We start from the raw sequence: 16,899 nt of genomic DNA, 5'->3' as shown, positions 1-16,899 counted from the left end.
CGATGGAGGGATGGGAGACCCGCGAGGCTGAGCCCTGGGGCAGCTTCTGCTCCTGCCTCCGCCTCCGCCCGCCTCCAGCCCTGCCTTTCCTGGGCACTTTGCTCCCAGCCGTGGGAGAGAGGGAGAGGGCACGGCACGGCAGGGCACGGCAAAGGGCGGCCCACAGCCCCTGGCCATGGCCCCCTGCGCCGTGGGGAGAGGGCGCTGCCCGGGGGTGCCCCACTGCTGAGAGCCACCAGGGCCGCAGGTGAGCGGGGCAGCCGAGTCTGGGGACAGCAGCAGCCTGGACAGCCCCACAGTGCCAGCCGGGCTCCGGGGGTGAGGGACTGTGCTGGGATCCCGGGGCTGGATGGGGGTGGGATGGGGGTCAGCGGGGTCTCCTCACCTCTCCACCATCCCCAAATCCCTCTGTACAGTCTCCTCCCTAGTGTGCCACCTCCCTCTGTCACCAAGGTCCTTCATCCCTCCCAGTGTGGCCACCTCCTCTCCTTCATCCTCCTCTTCATCCCCCAAATGACTGTCTCCTCACAGGGCCACGCTGCCCTGGGGCTCTTGTGGCTTAGCCTGGCACCGTGGGCTCCTGGGGGACAGGGACAGCCCACCCAAGGGGGGCTGGGAAAGGGGTCACCTCGGGATGTGGTGGGCAGCGAGGGGAGTGCCTGACCTCTCTGGTGTCCCCGGGGACATGTCCCTGGTGCCTGGCAATGCCAGCAGAGCATGCTTTGGCTGCTCTTCCAGGGAAGGGAAGGATTGAACTAGGTCACGTCTCCCCTTGTGCTGGGGCTTTGGCTGTGCAAACCACGTGGCGATTAGGGACAAGGGTCCTTCTGCAGGATGTTTTGCACAATTTCCCCTTGTTTTGCAATTTCCAAGAGCTTAGGCGAGAAGAAAAGCCCTGTTTTTCCCATGCTCCAGCAGCAGCTGGTCCCTGGCTCACCCATCCCTTGGCGGCTGCTCCGAAATCCACTCTCCTGCCCTCCCTGAGCTCCTGTTGCTGCTCCACATGCCCGGCTCCACCATCCCCTCCTGTCCCAACAGCAGGACTTTGGCTCTGGGGCAGAGCCTGGCTCTGGTGCTGCCCGGCTCATTCATTTCACTGGTGCCTTTCCAATGCCCCCGTGAATCCCCAGGGCTGGAAGCCACTCAGGTGGAAATGGTTAAATCCTGCTGCTGACCATGCTCAGGCTCTATCAGCTGCCAGAATCCGGGTGCCTGTGCTCTCCTCTGAGCAGCCCAGCACCACACAGGTGCTCAGGGTTTTTCCTTATGCATTTCCCACACCAGATCACTAATTTTTATTTACTACCTTTTCCTAACTTGGTTGTTTGCTGACCTGTGCCATGGACTTCAGGCACTGAACCCTGCAGCACCTCCCCTCTGGTCAGGCTCATGGCTTTGTGCTCACTTGCACTCAGAGGCTGGAAGAGGAAAACAAGTCTTCTGGTCCCTCATGTCCTCAGCAGTGTCACAGCCTGGGGACATGCTGGGCTGGGACCAGCAAGACCAGCACAACACCCCATGGGACCACCAGTGGCACCACGCTCTGGGGCTCCGCCTTTCCTACCAGCTGTTTCCCCTCCTGGTTCTAGGAAAACAAACCAAGGTCTTCCCACTGTTAATGTTTGATCAGGACCTGCCTGTTGCTCCCTGAACTCATCCCTGTAATAAAGGCAGGATCTTCCCACAGCACTGTCACAGGGTGGGAGCCACGGGGAGTTTGAACTCAGCCCAATGTGGAGGCTCAACCCACAACTCAAACACAGCCCATGGACCATGGCTGGAGGGGCCACGGCCACCCCCTGCCCATCTGCCTGCTGAGTCATTTATGAGCATCTCTGCAAACCCAGGGTGTCTCTGCAGGTGAGGTGTGGCAGGGACAGGATGGAGCACGGCCCAGCAGATCCCACGGATACGCCCTGTGGAACACTCCTGCACACCCTCATGGCAAAGGCAAGGGGCAAACAGGAGTGAGATGATGAGGGAACCAAGGGATGGAGAAACCCAGAAGGACACGTCCTTCCCCCTTATACCACTGACACCAGCATCTTGCTAATATCCAGCACCTCCCTGAGCCCCAAGTCCTCCTTCGTCCTGGAGCCTGGACCTCCTGGGTGAGCTCTGGGCATCAGAAACTGGAGATGCACCAGCATTCCCTCCAGCAGATCTGGTTATGGCTACACCCTTGTCTCCACCAGCAGCACAGCAGATGGTCCTGCTCCCAGGTCACTCATCCAAGCATCCACCCTCAACAGAGGAATTGCTTCACCAGGGATGGAGGCAGATGTGAAGGAGTCCATGTGTCAACAGCCTTCCCTGGTCCTTTGCTGGACACTGTGAAGAAGAGGGCTCTGAACTTCAGACATCTGAGAGGCGAATGTGACCTTTTGACAGCTTGTCCTCATGCTGATCTCCCAGGAGGATGCAGATCCCAGCCTTTGATCCTAATACAGTGCAGGAGGAAATGTCCTGCTTTGTTAACTTGCAGTGCCTTGAGCTGGGACTTGGCCCCAGCACAGCCCCTCTCCTCAGGACTTAGCTCATCCCTCTCCCAGGGAGAATACCCAGCAGCTGAGGCCCCTCACCATCCAGGGACACTCTCTCCCAAAGGCTCCTTTACCATCCCCCGAGGATTTCTCTGGGCCACAACATTCCCCCAGACAAGCCTTTCTTCTCCTCTCGCCTTTCTTCTGTCAAGGAGCCCTCTGGGAGAAGCAGCAGCATTGTCAGGATGGTGCCAATTAGGCTGAGGCAGCTTCCAAGAGGCTGTGCTGGCCCGGCCAGGGGCTGCTGTTGCTCATCAGCTCTCATTGTTCGCCGCGCCGTGGGGCTGCTGCCCGGCGGGGCCGGCGCGGTCCTGTGTCCCCGGCACGCTCCCGGCCCCGCGCGGCGCGGGCGTCCCTGCGCCCTCAAAGGGCTGATTAATGGGTGTCACCCCTGGCACTGCGCAGGGAGGGTTTGCTCAGCACCCCCAGTCCCTGTAAGTCCCAAGCACATCAGCTGAGAAAAAACAGAGAACCATCAAAGTGGCCGAAGCTGCTGGAGGGGGGCAAAATCTGGCATCTTTGGCTCCCTTCCCTGCTTTGTGTCTGACAATGGTCGGCATCGACGACTAATGTGCTTTTATTAACTGCTCCCACAGATCTGGCTCGGAGGACATGGCCACTTCAGGGAGGACGTTCCCAGTTGCCCTGTGGACACCGACGCTGGCTCCCTGGTCAGGAGGCAACACCACTGCAGTGGCCGAGGCAAAGTGTGTCTTCAACGAGGAGTTCAAGTTCATCCTGCTGCCTGTCTCCTATGGCATCGTCTTCGTGGTGGGGCTGCCCCTCAACTCCTGGGCTCTGTGGATGTTCATCTCCAGGATGAGGCCTTGGAATGCCACCACCACCTACATGGTGAACCTGGCCGTGTCTGACACCCTCTATGTCCTCTCCCTCCCTACCCTGGTCTACTATTATGCCGACCGCAACAACTGGCCCTTTGGGAAGTGGCTCTGCAAGATCGTGCGGTTCCTCTTCTACGCCAACCTCTACAGCAGCATCCTCTTCCTCACCTGCATCAGCGTCCACCGCTACATGGGCATCTGCCACCCCATCCGCTCCCTCAAGTGGGTGAAGACCAAGCACGCCCGCATCATCTGCGTGGGTGCCTGGCTCGCTGTCACCATCTGCCTCATCCCCAACCTCATCTTTGTCACCACCAGCTCCAAGGGGAACAACACCCTGTGCCACGACACCACCAAGCCTGAGGAGTTTGACCATTACGTGCACTACAGTTCCTCTGTCATGGCCCTGCTCTTCGGGCTCCCCTTCCTGGTCATCGCCCTGTGCTACTGTCTGATGGCCAAGAGGCTCTGCAAGTCCAGCTTCTCCAGCCCCAACCCGAGGATGCCCTCTCACAAGAAACGCTCCATCAAGATGATCATCATCGTGCTCGCCGTCTTTGCCATCTGCTTTGTGCCCTTCCACATCACCCGCACCCTCTACTACACCTCCCGCTACTTCCAAGCCGACTGCCGGACCCTCAACATCATCAACTTCACCTACAAGATCACACGGCCCCTGGCCAGCATCAACAGCTGCCTCGACCCCATCCTGTACTTCATGGCTGGGGACAAGTACCGGGGGCTGCGCCGGGGCAATGCCCAGCGGCTCCGGCCCCTGCCCACCAGCAACCTGGCCCTGGTGTCGCCCTACATGGACACCCTCACGGACGGCAGACACATTGCCAGTGTCACCCAAGGCACAGGGACAGCACAGAGCGCAGGCGGGTGCTGAGGGGGCTCCAGAGCCTGGAGATGCAGCCCCTCTGGGCTCTGGGTGGGCACCCCGAGGTCCTCAGACCTGCCCTGCCCTGCCCTGTGGTCTCTGCCCCTGCAGGGTCAGTCCCAGTCCTGCCCTGGGATGCTGTGGGAGGAGGCTGCTGGTGCTGGCTGGGGCAGGAGAGCACCTGTGGAAATGGGAAGGACACTGAGGAGGCTGTTTGGGGGAAGCAGGCTGATGTCCCACCCCTGGGTGCTCCTGGGGACACAATGGGGGATGCCAGGTCACTAAAGAGAAGGGACACCAGGCCCTCCCTGGGCAGGCACAGCTGTCCAGACTGCTCCGTGTTGATGTGCAGGGCCTGGACTGAGTCAGGGGATGGAGCCCATGCTGAGGTTTCCCCGTGCCTGGTTCTCAGAGATGTCCCTGTCACATCACACCTCTGACCTTGGCAGAGGAGTAGAGATGTGACACAAGACACTTGCTGCTGTCACCCCTCAATAAAGCCCCTTCCCCAATGCTCCAGCCTATTCCTCTCTGTAGCAGAAGGAAGAGGGACAAGCTGCCCACCCTCACCCCAGAGAGAAGCCACCCACCACCATGACACTGGGCAGGTCTGGAGCGATGAGCCAGTGACAGCCCTGGTGACAGGAAGGTTCTCGGAAATGTGCCTTTATGGGTGTTTGCTCCTCAAATGTTTACCCAGCCCTTTTGTTTGACCAAGAGTCTGAACAGAGGAACAGACCAAGATCAGTGTCAGCACTGTTGACTCTCCCATGCCAGCCTGGCAGGAATGGACAGGAACATGACTGTCCCCACTGCAGGGAGCCCCAGGAGGGGCTGCCCCCATCTGGAGGGGCCGTCCCCATTGCCCCCATCTGGAGGGGCCGTCCCCATTGCCCCCACCTGGAGGGGCCGTCCCCATTGCCCCCCCCAACTCTTGCCAGGACATGCCTACAGAAGGGACACCCAGAGCATCATTGGGGCGTCACCCCCAGCCATGGCCCTGGTCACACACAGCTAATTCCCACCAGGAGCTGCCCAGGGGAAGGAAAGGACCCCAGGGATGGCACCCCCAGGCACTGTATCCCCATCCCACCAACAGCAGTGCCCAGACAGCTGCTCACTCACTGCTGAGCTGAGAGCAGAGACAGCAGATCCCCACCCTGAGCCCAGTTAACCCAGCAAGGGCAGTCTCCTCCCATTATATCTGACATGGCCCAGGTGCACCCAGGAGCTGATGGGCTGCACCTGAGCAGTGCAGGAGGCCCTGCCACGTACAGCCCCAGCTGAGGATGGGCCTCCCAGGGAGGGGACACTTGGTGGCAGGTCCACCCACATGGGGAGTGCAGAGCTCTGCCTCAGCCCTGCCCATCCCAACCCCCAGAACACACACAGACAAGGGTGGGGAGTTGGAAACCTGTACTGGGAACAGAGGTGTCTGAAAAGGCTCATCAGAGGCCCCATGGTCCTGGCTGAAGCCACTTCCACAGGTCCCCAAGTCCAAGAGTGTCCCATCTCAGGGTGGGATGTCCCACATGGTGGTCCCACTTGCATCAGGATGTCCCCCCAAAGACCCCATCTTGATCCCTCCTCCCATGACACCCCCTCCCTCGCTCGTGGTGATCTGGTTATTTTGGGGGACCATGCCCATTGCTGGCCCCAGCCCCATCCAGGGGACAGCTGTGTCACCCGCAGCCCCCCCAGACCCCTTCCAAGGGGGACCTTTTCCCAATTTCCCTCTCACTTCCTCCTCTCCTCCCACCTCCCGCTCAGGTTTGTCAGCCGAAGGGGCGGAGGGCCGGGGTGGGGACCGTCCCCCGCGTGTCCCCGTGCAGGGCCGGCTGAAATCCCCCCCCGAGGAGCCCCGGAGAGCCGGGCCGGGCCGGCGGCGCTCAGAGGATGTGCAGCTCGTCTGTCTCCGACAGCCCGTACTTGGTCTTGTTGTCATTGAAGAGCTTGAGCAGGGCTTGGATGTACATCTCGTGGTACTTGTCCACCAGCTCCCGGCTCGGGTTCTGCACCTTGGGCACCGCCACAGGCTCCCCCACTGCCAGGGGGCACGGGAGAGGGTCAGGGGATGCGGGAACGGGATCGGGTCGGGGGTGCGGAAACGGGATCGGGACAGAGGATGCAGGGACGGGATCGGGTCAGGGGATGTGGGAACAGGATCGGGTCAGGGGATGCAGGGACGGGATCGGGACAGGGGATGAGGGGACAGGATCGGGTCAGGGGATGTGGGAACAGGATCGGGTCAGGGGATGTGGGAACAGGATCGGGTCAGGGGATGCAGGGACGGGATGGGGACAGGGGATGTGGGAGCGCGATGGGGGCAGGGGATGTGGGAACAGGATCGGAACAGGGGATGCAGGGATGGGACTGGGACAAGGAATGCAGGGATGGGATCGGGCCAGGGAATGCAGGAACGCACTCAACTTGTGGGGACACGCCCCGAGTGGTGCCTTCCAGCACCACCACCACGGGCTGCCCCTGCCCTGCCCTCCTCCTGGGCCCCCCACCCCAGGTGCTCACCCACGGTGGTGATGGGTCTGGCGTAGGGCAGGAAGCCCCGGGAGCGCTCAGAGGTGAGGCCGCGTCCGTAGAAGACACAGGGAGCGAAGCCGATCATCTTCTGGAAGCGCCGCTGGATGCTCCACATCCAGCTGCCCTCCTCAAAGACCACCTGGCGGAAGAGATCGTTCTCCCCAAAGGAGAAGGAGGGGACGAGGAAGGCCCTGTGGAGGGGACATGGTGGGAGGTGACGGGGCGCCGGGACCCCCAGGGACCCGCGGGCAAGCGGTACCCACGCCCCACCCGTGCCCCCCCCCGTGACCCACCCGTGCTGCAGGGCCATGCGCACGAAGCCCTTGCGGTTCCGGAGGATGAGCGTGGTGACCCCGGGCCGGCAGGACAGCGACTCGGCCGCGCCGCCGATGACGATGGCCACGGCATTGCCCGTGCCGTTCTGGGACAGCAGGTACCCGATGGCACGGCGGGTCACCGGGCACAGCCCTGCGGCGGGACGGGCACCCCAGCTGTGGCACCGCCTGCCTGGCAGCGCCCGGGACAGGGACACAGCCAGGCAACCACCGGGGACCCCACCAGGGACCCCCGGGGGGGGGGGGGGTCACACCTGGCAGGACCATGTTAGGGACAGTGCAAGGGCACCCCCTGCTGTAGGCAAGGTGCAGGCAGGGCACAGGTAGGGCATAGGAAGGGTGCAGGCAAGGGACAGGCAGGGTGTAGGCAGTCTAGGCAGAGTTCAGGCGAGGTGAGGATGGAGTTCAGGCAGAGTGCAGGCAGAGCACCACCCCTGCCCCTCCCACTCCCGGGAGCACCATCACTCCTGTGTTTCCCTCAGAGGGACCCCCTGCCCGTGGGCACCGCAGGCAGGGCTGGCAGGGGCTGCTCACCCCCACTCATCAGGTACTCCCGGAACAGGGGCAGGCGGAAGTTGCCGGCCAGGGTGGTGAGGAAGGGGCGGATTCCCGGGAACATCTCCTCGAAGCCCGTGGAGCCCGTGATGAAGTTGCAGAAGGCGCCGACGCAGAGGATGCCGTGGGGGTGGGAGCCGATGATGTAGTTGTGACTGGGGGACAGGTCGTGTGTCTTCACCAGCTGCAGGGACAAAAGGGGTCACGGGGACGTGGCACTTTTGAGTGGTGCCACCACCACCAGCTGCAGGAGCATCCCGTCCTAGCACGGTACCTTCACTGGAAAATAATCCCGAAAGTGCTTCCACACGGTCCATCGCCGCAGGCCTGGCATCCTCCTGCCACCTGCAATCCAGGGAGGGACCACAGCACATGATGCCCAGCCCAGAGGGTGGCAGGATCCATGGAAAACACCCTCCATGGACCTGCTGCACCCCTCTTCCCACTGTGGTGCTGATGGTGTGGGAGAGAAGGGAAGGAGCAACCGGGACATGGTGCTTCCCAATCGCCAGGCGGGACCCACTCTCCCTCCTGCTGCAAGGCTGGAGGAAGGGGGACATTCCCACCCCACCTTTCTCCGGTGTGTCCCAGTCGAAGATGATCCAGGCCAGGTAGAGTGCAGGGATGGGCCAGAGGCTGGTGAACAGCAGGCAGATGAGCACCAGGAGGGTGACAGTTCCTGTGGGAGCCGGGCAGGGGGTGAGCAGGTGTGACCCCCGCGGGCCCCCCACAGCCCCCTGCTCCCCCCCTGCTCCCCCCCACTCACCCAGCAGCAGGAAGCTGAGCACCCACTGCAGCACGGCGAGGAGCTGGAGCGCAGAGCCGATGTCCCGCTGGGAGGGCCAGGGCACGGCCAGCAGAGTGCGCAGCGCGGTCTGCAGGCTGGCACGGCTCCCTGCGGAGGGGCACGCGGCCCCCGGCCCAAAACAGCACAGCTTGAACACAGGCTGGGCCACTGGGCGGGCAGGGAACACCCAGGGGGGCCAGGGTTGGGGTATGGGGCGAGGTGAGAGGTGGGATAGGAAGGAGGAGCAGCTGGGGAGGAGCGATGGGATGTGGTGGGGTGGAAGGGGGGATGTCATCCCCAAAGAGCTGTGGACCATGCCAGGAGGTGGCCCTGGGCAACCAGGGTGCTCTGGGGAAGACTCCAGGCTGAGCACCCCAACCCCAAACGCTCCATGCACCAGCAGAGCCAAGCACACCAGCACATCCTGCTCTGTGACAAGCTCCCGAGGGCCGGGACCTTCCCCATGCCCTCCTTGGAGTGCTCAGGCTCACAGAGGTTTTGGGGATTTCTCAGCTGGCACAGCAGGGAGGCCCCACCCCCCCAGCAGGTGCCAAGGACGGGGGCTGGGGCTGAGCTGGGGTGGACAGGGGTGGCTGTTCCCAACTGTCCCCACAGCCTGGGACACTCCAGAGCTGCCGCCATCCCACTCACCCCCTGGCCCCTTCCCTGTGGATGACCTTGGTGAACTATTAACCATCCTGGGCTGGGTGCCAGGATCCAAACTCCACACAGAGCCCCAGCCCTCCTCCCGAAACGGGCCCGAGGCGCCCCTGCTGCCAGTGCCACTCCCGGCCAAAGGTCCCCCATGGCCGAGACCACCCGGCACAGCCACCACAGACACCCCGAGTGTCACCAGAGCCTGGTTTTCTTGGGAAAACAGCCCAAAATCTGTGTGTTGGTCAGCAGGATGCTCAGGGTGAGACAGGAGCAGCCCTGACCCCCTGGCTCCCCAGACCAGGGACTCCCAGGTTAGAGGAGAACCCCCAAACTTTGGTTCAGGAAGCTGGTGGAGGTTCAACTCTTCCTGGCTCAATCCAAACCAGGAATGGAACAACTGAATTAAATGAAACACTGGAGCCAACTCCAGCTTTGGGGAATTTTGTCCCTTTCTCCCAAGTAGTGTGACAGGCTCTGAGAGATCCCTTCCACCCATCTCACGGTCCTGCCATTCTCAGCTTTCCAAAGCCCGTTTTTTTCCCAGGGAAGACTTAGAGCTTTTCCAGCAAACTTGTGCCCACCAAACTGTTGTTTTTAGCTCCCAATTCCCATTCCCAGAACTCCATGAACATCCAGACCACACAGAGAACCCCCACAGCTCCACTGCTGTCCCCGTCCGCAGCGACAGGAGCCTCTGCAAACCCCAACATTTGGAGCTTGCAGTGCTCTGGAGATTCTTATGGGAGTAACATTCCCACATTTGTCAAAAATTCCATTCCTGTTGAGCAACTCTACATTTTCCTCTGGAGTTATCCCCAAACCGGTCCCGGCACCCCCTTTCCCCCCAGCCCTCCAAAGCAAGTGCCCAGCAGTAACAAGGAGCTCCCCGTGTTGCTGGAGCCCCAGGACCCGCCCCAGCCCCCCTGGGCATGTCTCACCGCTGAGGTTTTGGGAGCAGGCGGCGATGATGGTTTTCATGGTGGCGGGAGCTCCACGGCAGCCCCGGGCTGGGCGGGTGGAGGGCGAGTTTGGCAATCACAGAGGGCGCTGGGCTGTGTGTCCAGAGGCTTTAACAGCTGACCCAGGTCCAGCGGCCACTGCCGAGGGGAGGGACCCAGCCCTGGGTGTGGGGCACGGGCAGGAACTGCTGGTCCCTGGGAAGGTGAGGGGCACACCGAGGACGAGGAGCTGTCGCTGTGCCGGCGCTCGGTGCTCCTCGGAATGGCCCCACTGCCGGTGCCAGGGGGATCCATGGGGGCTGCAGCCCCCTGGGAATGGCACTGCCCACGGTCTGGGTGTTTCACAAACACTGCCATGCTCAAGCAGTGTAAGACCCCACAGAGCCACCCAAAAAGGTCATCCCAAAGCTCCACACAATGGGAATGCAGCCACCAGAACCAGCAGCCAACACCGTCCCCTCCTCTTCCATCCCTGCAGGAGGGTTTGGGGGGAAAATGAGAAAATAAGGAAATAAGAGCAGCACAAAATCAGCACTGAGATGGAGCTTCAGGCCAACAGCCCAAGGAAAAGTGAGAATCCACAGGGACTAAGTAATTAAAGCTGCTTTTCAGGATCCACCTCTCCAGAGGTGCTCACTAGAAGTGCTGCCCAAGATCAAGTGCAGGAAATGGAAAATCATGTATAGGATTGCCTGTGGTGGTAAGAAACAAGTTTCCTGGGAGATCTGGAAGCCACAAACCCCACAAGCTGCTCCTGTAAACTGCAGACACTCAGTGCCTGGGAGAAAGGAGTGACCACATCCACTGCAGGCTGCAGCTTCCCCTCAGCTGTGCCCAAATCACGCTGATAGGAAGGAAACCTCCCAAACTGAGGATCCCCATCCCAGGGTAAGGAAACTCTGGGCAGGTAACACTGCCTGCTGCAGGTGACACACCCAGTGCCAGCCAAGCTTCCTTTGGTTTTTCATCCCAATATTTTAACAGGTTTAGAACAAGTGCCAGCCCACACCTCCAGCTGTGATACCTCACCTTCCTGCCCAGCAACACCCCTGTGTGCCAGGGCAGTGCCAGGTACAGCAAACCAGGTGTGCCCTGTCCTCCTTCATCCAGGATTGGTGCCAACAGCCATTTAAACCAGCTCCAGAGTGGTCCAGGAAAGGTTTTACCCCTGTCAGGGTTGTTCTGCAAGATTTCAAAGCACACTGACTACTTTGCCTTGTCCCAGTGGGCTCCATGAGAAGGGTCCAGGGCTGGGCCCCACTGGCCTTACTGGCTCTACAAGAGCCCGGGATGAAGAGCAAGGGAATTTCACAGCAGGAATTAGACAGCACAAAGAGAGTTTATTTTGCTTAAAATAGAGGAAAAAAAGAAGTAATAAATACATCCACCCACAATACAAAGAGCAGTTTCCAAATCCATGGACCTCCCTCCGGGGCTGCCTCTGCCTGGCAGCGCAGAGGGAGCCTGACCCTCACTGAGCTCTGGGGCGTCTCCCAGCACGACCAGTGCACCCAGTCTGACATGGAATGAAACCAAAGCAAGGGGTCACACGTGCTCCTCCCATCCTGCTCCGGAGCGTTCCGGGCACTCCACATATGTACACTATTCCCTCCTCTCTCTGCCTCTCCAGGTTCTTCTCCCAGGGTGCCAGGCCCTGCTCAGCCCATGTTCTGCCGGTTGCCGTAGCCTCGGGGGTGTGTGTCCTTCCAATCATCCCAGTTCCGAGCTTTCTGAAGGGCTTCCTCATCATCCTCTTCCTCTTTTTTTTCCTGCTGCTGCTTCTGCAACTCTTCATCACTTACACCTGCTGGAGGTGAGGGACAGGGAGGAGATCCCAGGTCAGGTTCTCCAAGGAGCAGCCCAGCCTGGAGCTGGGCCAGGCAGATGGCAGGAGTGAGAAGCATGGAATGGTTTCAGCTGGAAGGGACCTCAAAGCCCATCCAGTCCCACCCCCTGCCATGGCAGGGTCACCTACCACCAGCCCAGGGTGCTCCAAGCCCTGTCCAACTCGCCAATACAATGCAGTTGTTCTCCTAATAAATCTTGGGCTCCTCCTCAGCCGGGGGGTGTCCCACACTCTGCACACACCACCCCTGCTCCTCCAGCCCCTCAGGAGCCTTCCCAAATGCCCCCATACCTGGTGCCCTCTGAGGGACGCTCTGCCCGGACACGATTCCCTGCCTGCGGCGCTGCTCGTACCAGTCGTCCACAGTCATGGTGGGCAGCCCGGGGTAACCAGCCCCAAACACCCTGCAGAGGACACAGCCAGAACAGGGAATTACACCCCTCACAATGAGCACACACGGACAACAGGCACAGCACTATTCCATAATCCAACCTGCACTAAGGAGTTGAGGCATGTTATCAAGCAGGGCTTGAGGAAGGCTCTGGGGTGACCTCACTGTGGCCTTTCAGTACCTGAAGGGGCTCCAGCAGAGATGGAGGGACTCTGGACAAGGGATGGAGGGAGAGGACGAGGGGGAAAGGCTTCCCACTGCCAGAGGGCAGGGTTAGATGGGAGATTGGGAGGACATTCTTCCCTGTGAGGGTGGGCGGGCCCTGGCACAAGTTTCCCAGAGCAGCTGTGGCTGCCCCATCCCTGGGAGTGTCCAAGGCCAGGCTGGATGGGGTTGGAGCAACCTGGGCTGGTGGGAGGTGCCCCAAGATGGCCCTGGGACCTGAACTAGATACATGGAAAGATCAGGGAAAATTATTTCTCAAGCAGGACAGGAAATCTGGTTTCTATCCCACATTGTGCTTTAGCTGCTGAAACTCCTGCCAAGGATCTCAGGGTGCCACCAAGAGGGGCGCAGACACAGAGGCTACAGCTGGATTTCTGCACCTGGAGAGTGTTTCAGTGAGAGCACTGCCCCAGAGGGTGTTCAGCAACCCCAGCCCAACGTACTTGGCCTGGGCAGCGTCGCGGGTCAGGATGAAGGGCCTCACTGGAGCCCTGGCGGGCCGGGCAGGGCCGTGCGGAGCCGCTGGAGCCTGGAGGGCAACAACAGTCACAGCTGTGCAGGTGACAGTCCCACCCTCTGCCTCCCACCCCCAAGGGATCAAAGGTTTGCAGAAGGGAAACACCTCAGCTCTTACAGCAACACCCAGGATGGACAACGCAGGCCTGAATCCGGTTTAAATCAGCAATTCCATCTGTGCCCTCCACAAATCACTCCTTGTGCCTCTGTGACACTGCTGGGACCAAGGCAGAGCCAACAGGGCCAAGCCAGCTCAGGGAGGGAACTGCTCATCGCTCCAGCACCCAACGTGGAGTGCTCGGAGCTTGTCATTCCCACTGGGACACCAGGAGGAGCCCAGGCCTGCAGTGCCAGGAGGGACCCACCCAAAGCAGCCCTGCCAACAGGCTGGGCAGGGCTGTGCCAGCTCTGATTTCCTGCAGGCACCTCGGGTGGCACAAAGCCTGGGGACAACACTCTGCACAGGGACTGCAGGTCAGTGGGAAGCTTCTGTCATTCCAAACAGGCTGATATTCCCAGGTGTCTGTAACACCTGGACACGCTTCACACCAGGAGTGGAGGTATAAAAGACATGACAAGGGGCTTATTTTAATGTACAAAGTGCTCTTCAGAGTCAGAGGCCTGCAGAACCCAGCAAAAGCCCCTGCACAGCCCAGCTGAGCTCTGCCATTCCAAGCTCCAGCATTTCACAGGCCATGACTGCCTGGAATGTGTGGCAGCAGCAGGCAGGGACCAACCCCAGAACTGGAATTAAAGCAGCCCCCACCAGCCCATGCTGGGACTGAGCTCAGTTCCAAAGGAGTTTCACAGAACAAACTCCAGCTCTGCCACTGAACCCCTCTGGGATTCATCCACCCAAGCCATGCCCACCCCAGGGGATCCCACACCTGTCTGGCTGCATCCCTGCTCCTCAGGATCACCATCTCCTGCTCGATGCTCTCCAGCTCCTCCAGGCTGGTGCTGATCCATTTCTGGATCTGCAGGATGTGGAACTCCCGGATCTGATCCTCATCTGCTGTCCCCCCCTCCACGAAGCTCCTCATCGAGGCCAACTTGTTCTCCAGCTCCTTCTTCTGCTTGTACCTGTCCCAAAGGGGGCAAAGTGGCATCACTGCATCGTGTTTGTCTCTCTCAGCCCAGCCAGGGTGTCTTTACCACCCTCTGTCAGAGGTTCAACACCACTTCATGCACTTAGGAAGAAAACTGTACAAAAAAATGGAGGGTGTGGAAGTTCCTGTTGGAATTTCAGCCCCTCTTGTCTATTAAAAGCAGCTGTAAAATCACATTAAACTTAGAGGTGCCTCAATTATTTTATTCTTCTCTTAAACAATTAATAATTCTTGAAAATGGAAGCCTTGCAGGTAAAATTAGGCAAGCCTGGGAATATTCATCTCCTGGACAAAGCAGGACTTGAACCCATCAGCTCCTTCCCTGAGAAAACAAATGGAGTGGCTATTTTGAATTGCTCCCATGTGACACAAAAAATACCAAGAATCTGCTTAATAAGAAGAATAAATCACTTTTCCAGCTTCTGTCTCAGGTGGTTTTGTGTTTGCAGAGGTTTTTTTTAATATAATTTCAGCTTTCTGGACTTTTACACCTATTTGGGAATTAGTTATAAAAGGAGGAACAGATAATACACTTTCAGACTAAATCCTTGTGTCCCACCCTCCTGTTTTTGAGTCACCTGAAGAGTGAACAGTGAGAGACAAAGATTAGAAACCTCTGAGAGGGCAAAGAGCACACAAGAGTCACTCTAGAAAAGAAACCCCTCCCAGCTGGAATCCAAGTCATATTTTGGGTCTGTACAACTTAAGCAGGTCCAGCCCAATCTGGACTATTCAGTGTTGCCTCAATTATAGAATGGATTGGGTTGGAAAAGACCTCTGAGATCAGCAAGTCCAATCCTTGATCCAACCCCTCTGAGATCAGCAAGTCCAATCCTTGATCCAACCCCACTGTGATCACCAGCCCAGGGCACTCCGTGCCCTGGGCTGGTGATCACAGTAGGGTTGGATCAAGATGTGGATTCTCACTCAGTGCCCTGGGCTGGTGATCACAGTAGGGTTGGATCAAGATGTGGATTCTCACTCAGTGCCCTGGGCTGGTGATCACAGTAGGGTTGGATCAAGATGTGGATTCTCACTCAGTGCCACATCCACAGAATCCACTGGGTTGGAAAAGCCCTCTGAGATCATCAAGTCCAACCCTTGGTCCAACTCCAGTCCCTTTACCAGATCAGGGCACTCAGTGCCACGGCCAAGCTGAGTTTCAAACCCTCCAGGGATGGGGAATCCACCCCCTCTCTGGGCAGCCCATTCCAATTCCTGATTATGAGCAACTTCCTGGCCAAAATCCCACCCAAAGCAAGACAAAGTCACCAACCACCTTTTCACCAAGCTCTACTAAACCCACTGGTAGGAAAATTCCCAGGTGGGAATTTTGGACCTGATTAAAGAACTAATTATAAGATTAGTTATTTCAAAGATAAGATTCTGTCAGCAATTTTCCCTCAACATCCCAGAAAGACACAAATGCAGCCCAGGCTGGGTGGGGTTTGGACTCACCTGGTTCATGGAAGGTGTCCCAGCACTGAACGAGCTGCTGTGTCCCTTAAAATGCACATTTTGTGCTCCAGCCCTCCCCACACCCAGGGAAGCAGCAGCAGCTCCTCCCTGCCCAGCCCTGCCGTGCCTGGGGCTGCCCCTTCTCCCACCTCTCGATCTTGGCTCTCCTGCTCAGGGCCATGGCCACGAGGCCGGGCTGGGGCTGGGGCTGGGTGGGCGCGGCGGGGCCGCTCCCGTCGCGCTCCTCGGGGGGCAGCAGCGCCGCCCCCAGCCCGTAGCTCCGGCAGAGCCGCAGGAAGCGCAGGAAGTGCTCGCGGGCGCTCTGCAGGTGCTCCAGCCGCCGGCTCTGGTCCACCTGCTTCAGAGTCAGCGCCCCCAGCAGCGCGGGCAGCAGCAGGAACTTCAGGTCGGCCGAGGCGATTTCCTCCAGCTCCTCGTTCTCACTGCAGGGGGAGAGCCGGGAGAGGCGGGGAGTGAGCTGGGAAAGGGCTGGAGCGGCTGACGGGGCTCAGCCTGGAGAAAAAGGGGCTCAGGGGGCACCTTCTGGCTCTGCAATCCCTGCCAGGAGGGGGGAGCGGGGGGGGTCGGGCTGTGCCCCAGGGAACAGGGACAGGAGCAGAGGGAACAGTCCTAGGGGAGCTTTAGGCTGGACATCAGGAGGAATTTCTCCATGGAAAGGGTGGGCAGGCTCTGGCAGGGGCTGCCCAGGGAGGTTTGGAGTGCCCACCCTGGAGGTGCCCAAGGCAGGACTGGCCGTGGCACTGAGTGCTCTGGGCTGGGGGACAAGGTGGGCATTGGGCACAGGGTGGGCTCCATGGGCTGGGAGGGCTTTGCCAAGGTGGGCATCGGGCACAGGGTGGGCTCCATGGGCTGGGAGGGCTTTGCCAAGGTGGGCATCGGGCACAGGGTGGGCTCCATGGGCTGGGAGGGCTTTTCCAAGGTGGGCATCGGGCACAGGGTGGGCTCCATGGGCTGGGAGGGCCGTGCCAGCCTCAGTGACCCTGTGAGTGTGTCCCGATCCCGATCCCGATCCCGGCCGGGCCGCGCCGCGCTCACCTGAACAGCTCCAACTGCGCCACCATGGCGGCCGCGCGCTGCAGCGCGTCCAGGCCCTGCCGCACCTTGTCCTGCACTGCCGGAGCTCCCGAGGAGGGCTCGGTGCCCGCCTCCAGCTCGTCCCAAAGCCGCCGCCCCGCCGCCAGCAGCTCCGCCAGCCTCGGCCCCTCCGCGCCCGCCGCCGCCATCGCGGCCCGCC

General features: G+C 60.0%; 3 protein-coding genes across 4 annotated transcripts; 1 reads left to right on the top strand and 2 right to left on the bottom strand.

The window, feature by feature from the left end:
* Positions 1–114: 114 nt before the first annotated feature.
* On the top strand, positions 115–4,781 carry P2RY4 (pyrimidinergic receptor P2Y4). Its single transcript, XM_071569644.1, has 2 exons — positions 115–247; positions 3,140–4,781. Exon 2 carries the CDS (start codon positions 3,156–3,158, stop codon positions 4,275–4,277), a length of 1,122 nt encoding a protein of 373 aa, XP_071425745.1. The 5' UTR covers positions 115–247; positions 3,140–3,155; the 3' UTR covers positions 4,278–4,781.
* Positions 4,782–5,669: 888 nt separating this feature from the next.
* Positions 5,670–10,197, bottom strand: LOC139678660 (diacylglycerol O-acyltransferase 2-like). The gene is made up of 8 exons (XM_071569645.1): positions 10,079–10,197; positions 8,463–8,591; positions 8,268–8,375; positions 7,971–8,041; positions 7,676–7,880; positions 7,100–7,274; positions 6,795–6,997; positions 5,670–6,312 (listed from the first exon to the last, which is right to left on the bottom strand). Exons 1-8 carry the CDS (start codon positions 10,116–10,118, stop codon positions 6,158–6,160), a joined length of 1,086 nt encoding a protein of 361 aa, XP_071425746.1. The 5' UTR covers positions 10,119–10,197; the 3' UTR covers positions 5,670–6,157.
* A 1,222-nt stretch (positions 10,198–11,419) lies between these two features.
* On the bottom strand, positions 11,420–16,899 carry IGBP1 (immunoglobulin binding protein 1). 2 transcript variants are annotated; one of them, XM_071569652.1, is made up of 6 exons: positions 16,701–16,899; positions 15,794–16,087; positions 13,965–14,160; positions 13,005–13,090; positions 12,237–12,349; positions 11,420–11,906 (listed from the first exon to the last, which is right to left on the bottom strand). In XM_071569652.1, the coding sequence occupies exons 1-6, from the start codon at positions 16,886–16,888 to the stop codon at positions 11,758–11,760; spliced, it is 1,026 nt and encodes a 341-aa protein (XP_071425753.1). In that variant the 5' UTR covers positions 16,889–16,899; the 3' UTR covers positions 11,420–11,757. The 2 variants fall into 2 exon arrangements, with proteins under 2 accessions (XP_071425753.1, XP_071425754.1); XM_071569653.1 differs by having other exon boundaries at positions 11,420–11,903.

The sequence above is a fragment of the Pithys albifrons genome, chromosome 14 (assembly GCF_047495875.1).
Source record: "Pithys albifrons albifrons isolate INPA30051 chromosome 14, PitAlb_v1, whole genome shotgun sequence".
In the NCBI taxonomy this organism is placed as follows: domain Eukaryota; kingdom Metazoa; phylum Chordata; class Aves; order Passeriformes; family Thamnophilidae; genus Pithys; species Pithys albifrons.
This window is presented reverse-complemented; position numbering and strand designations above follow the sequence as displayed.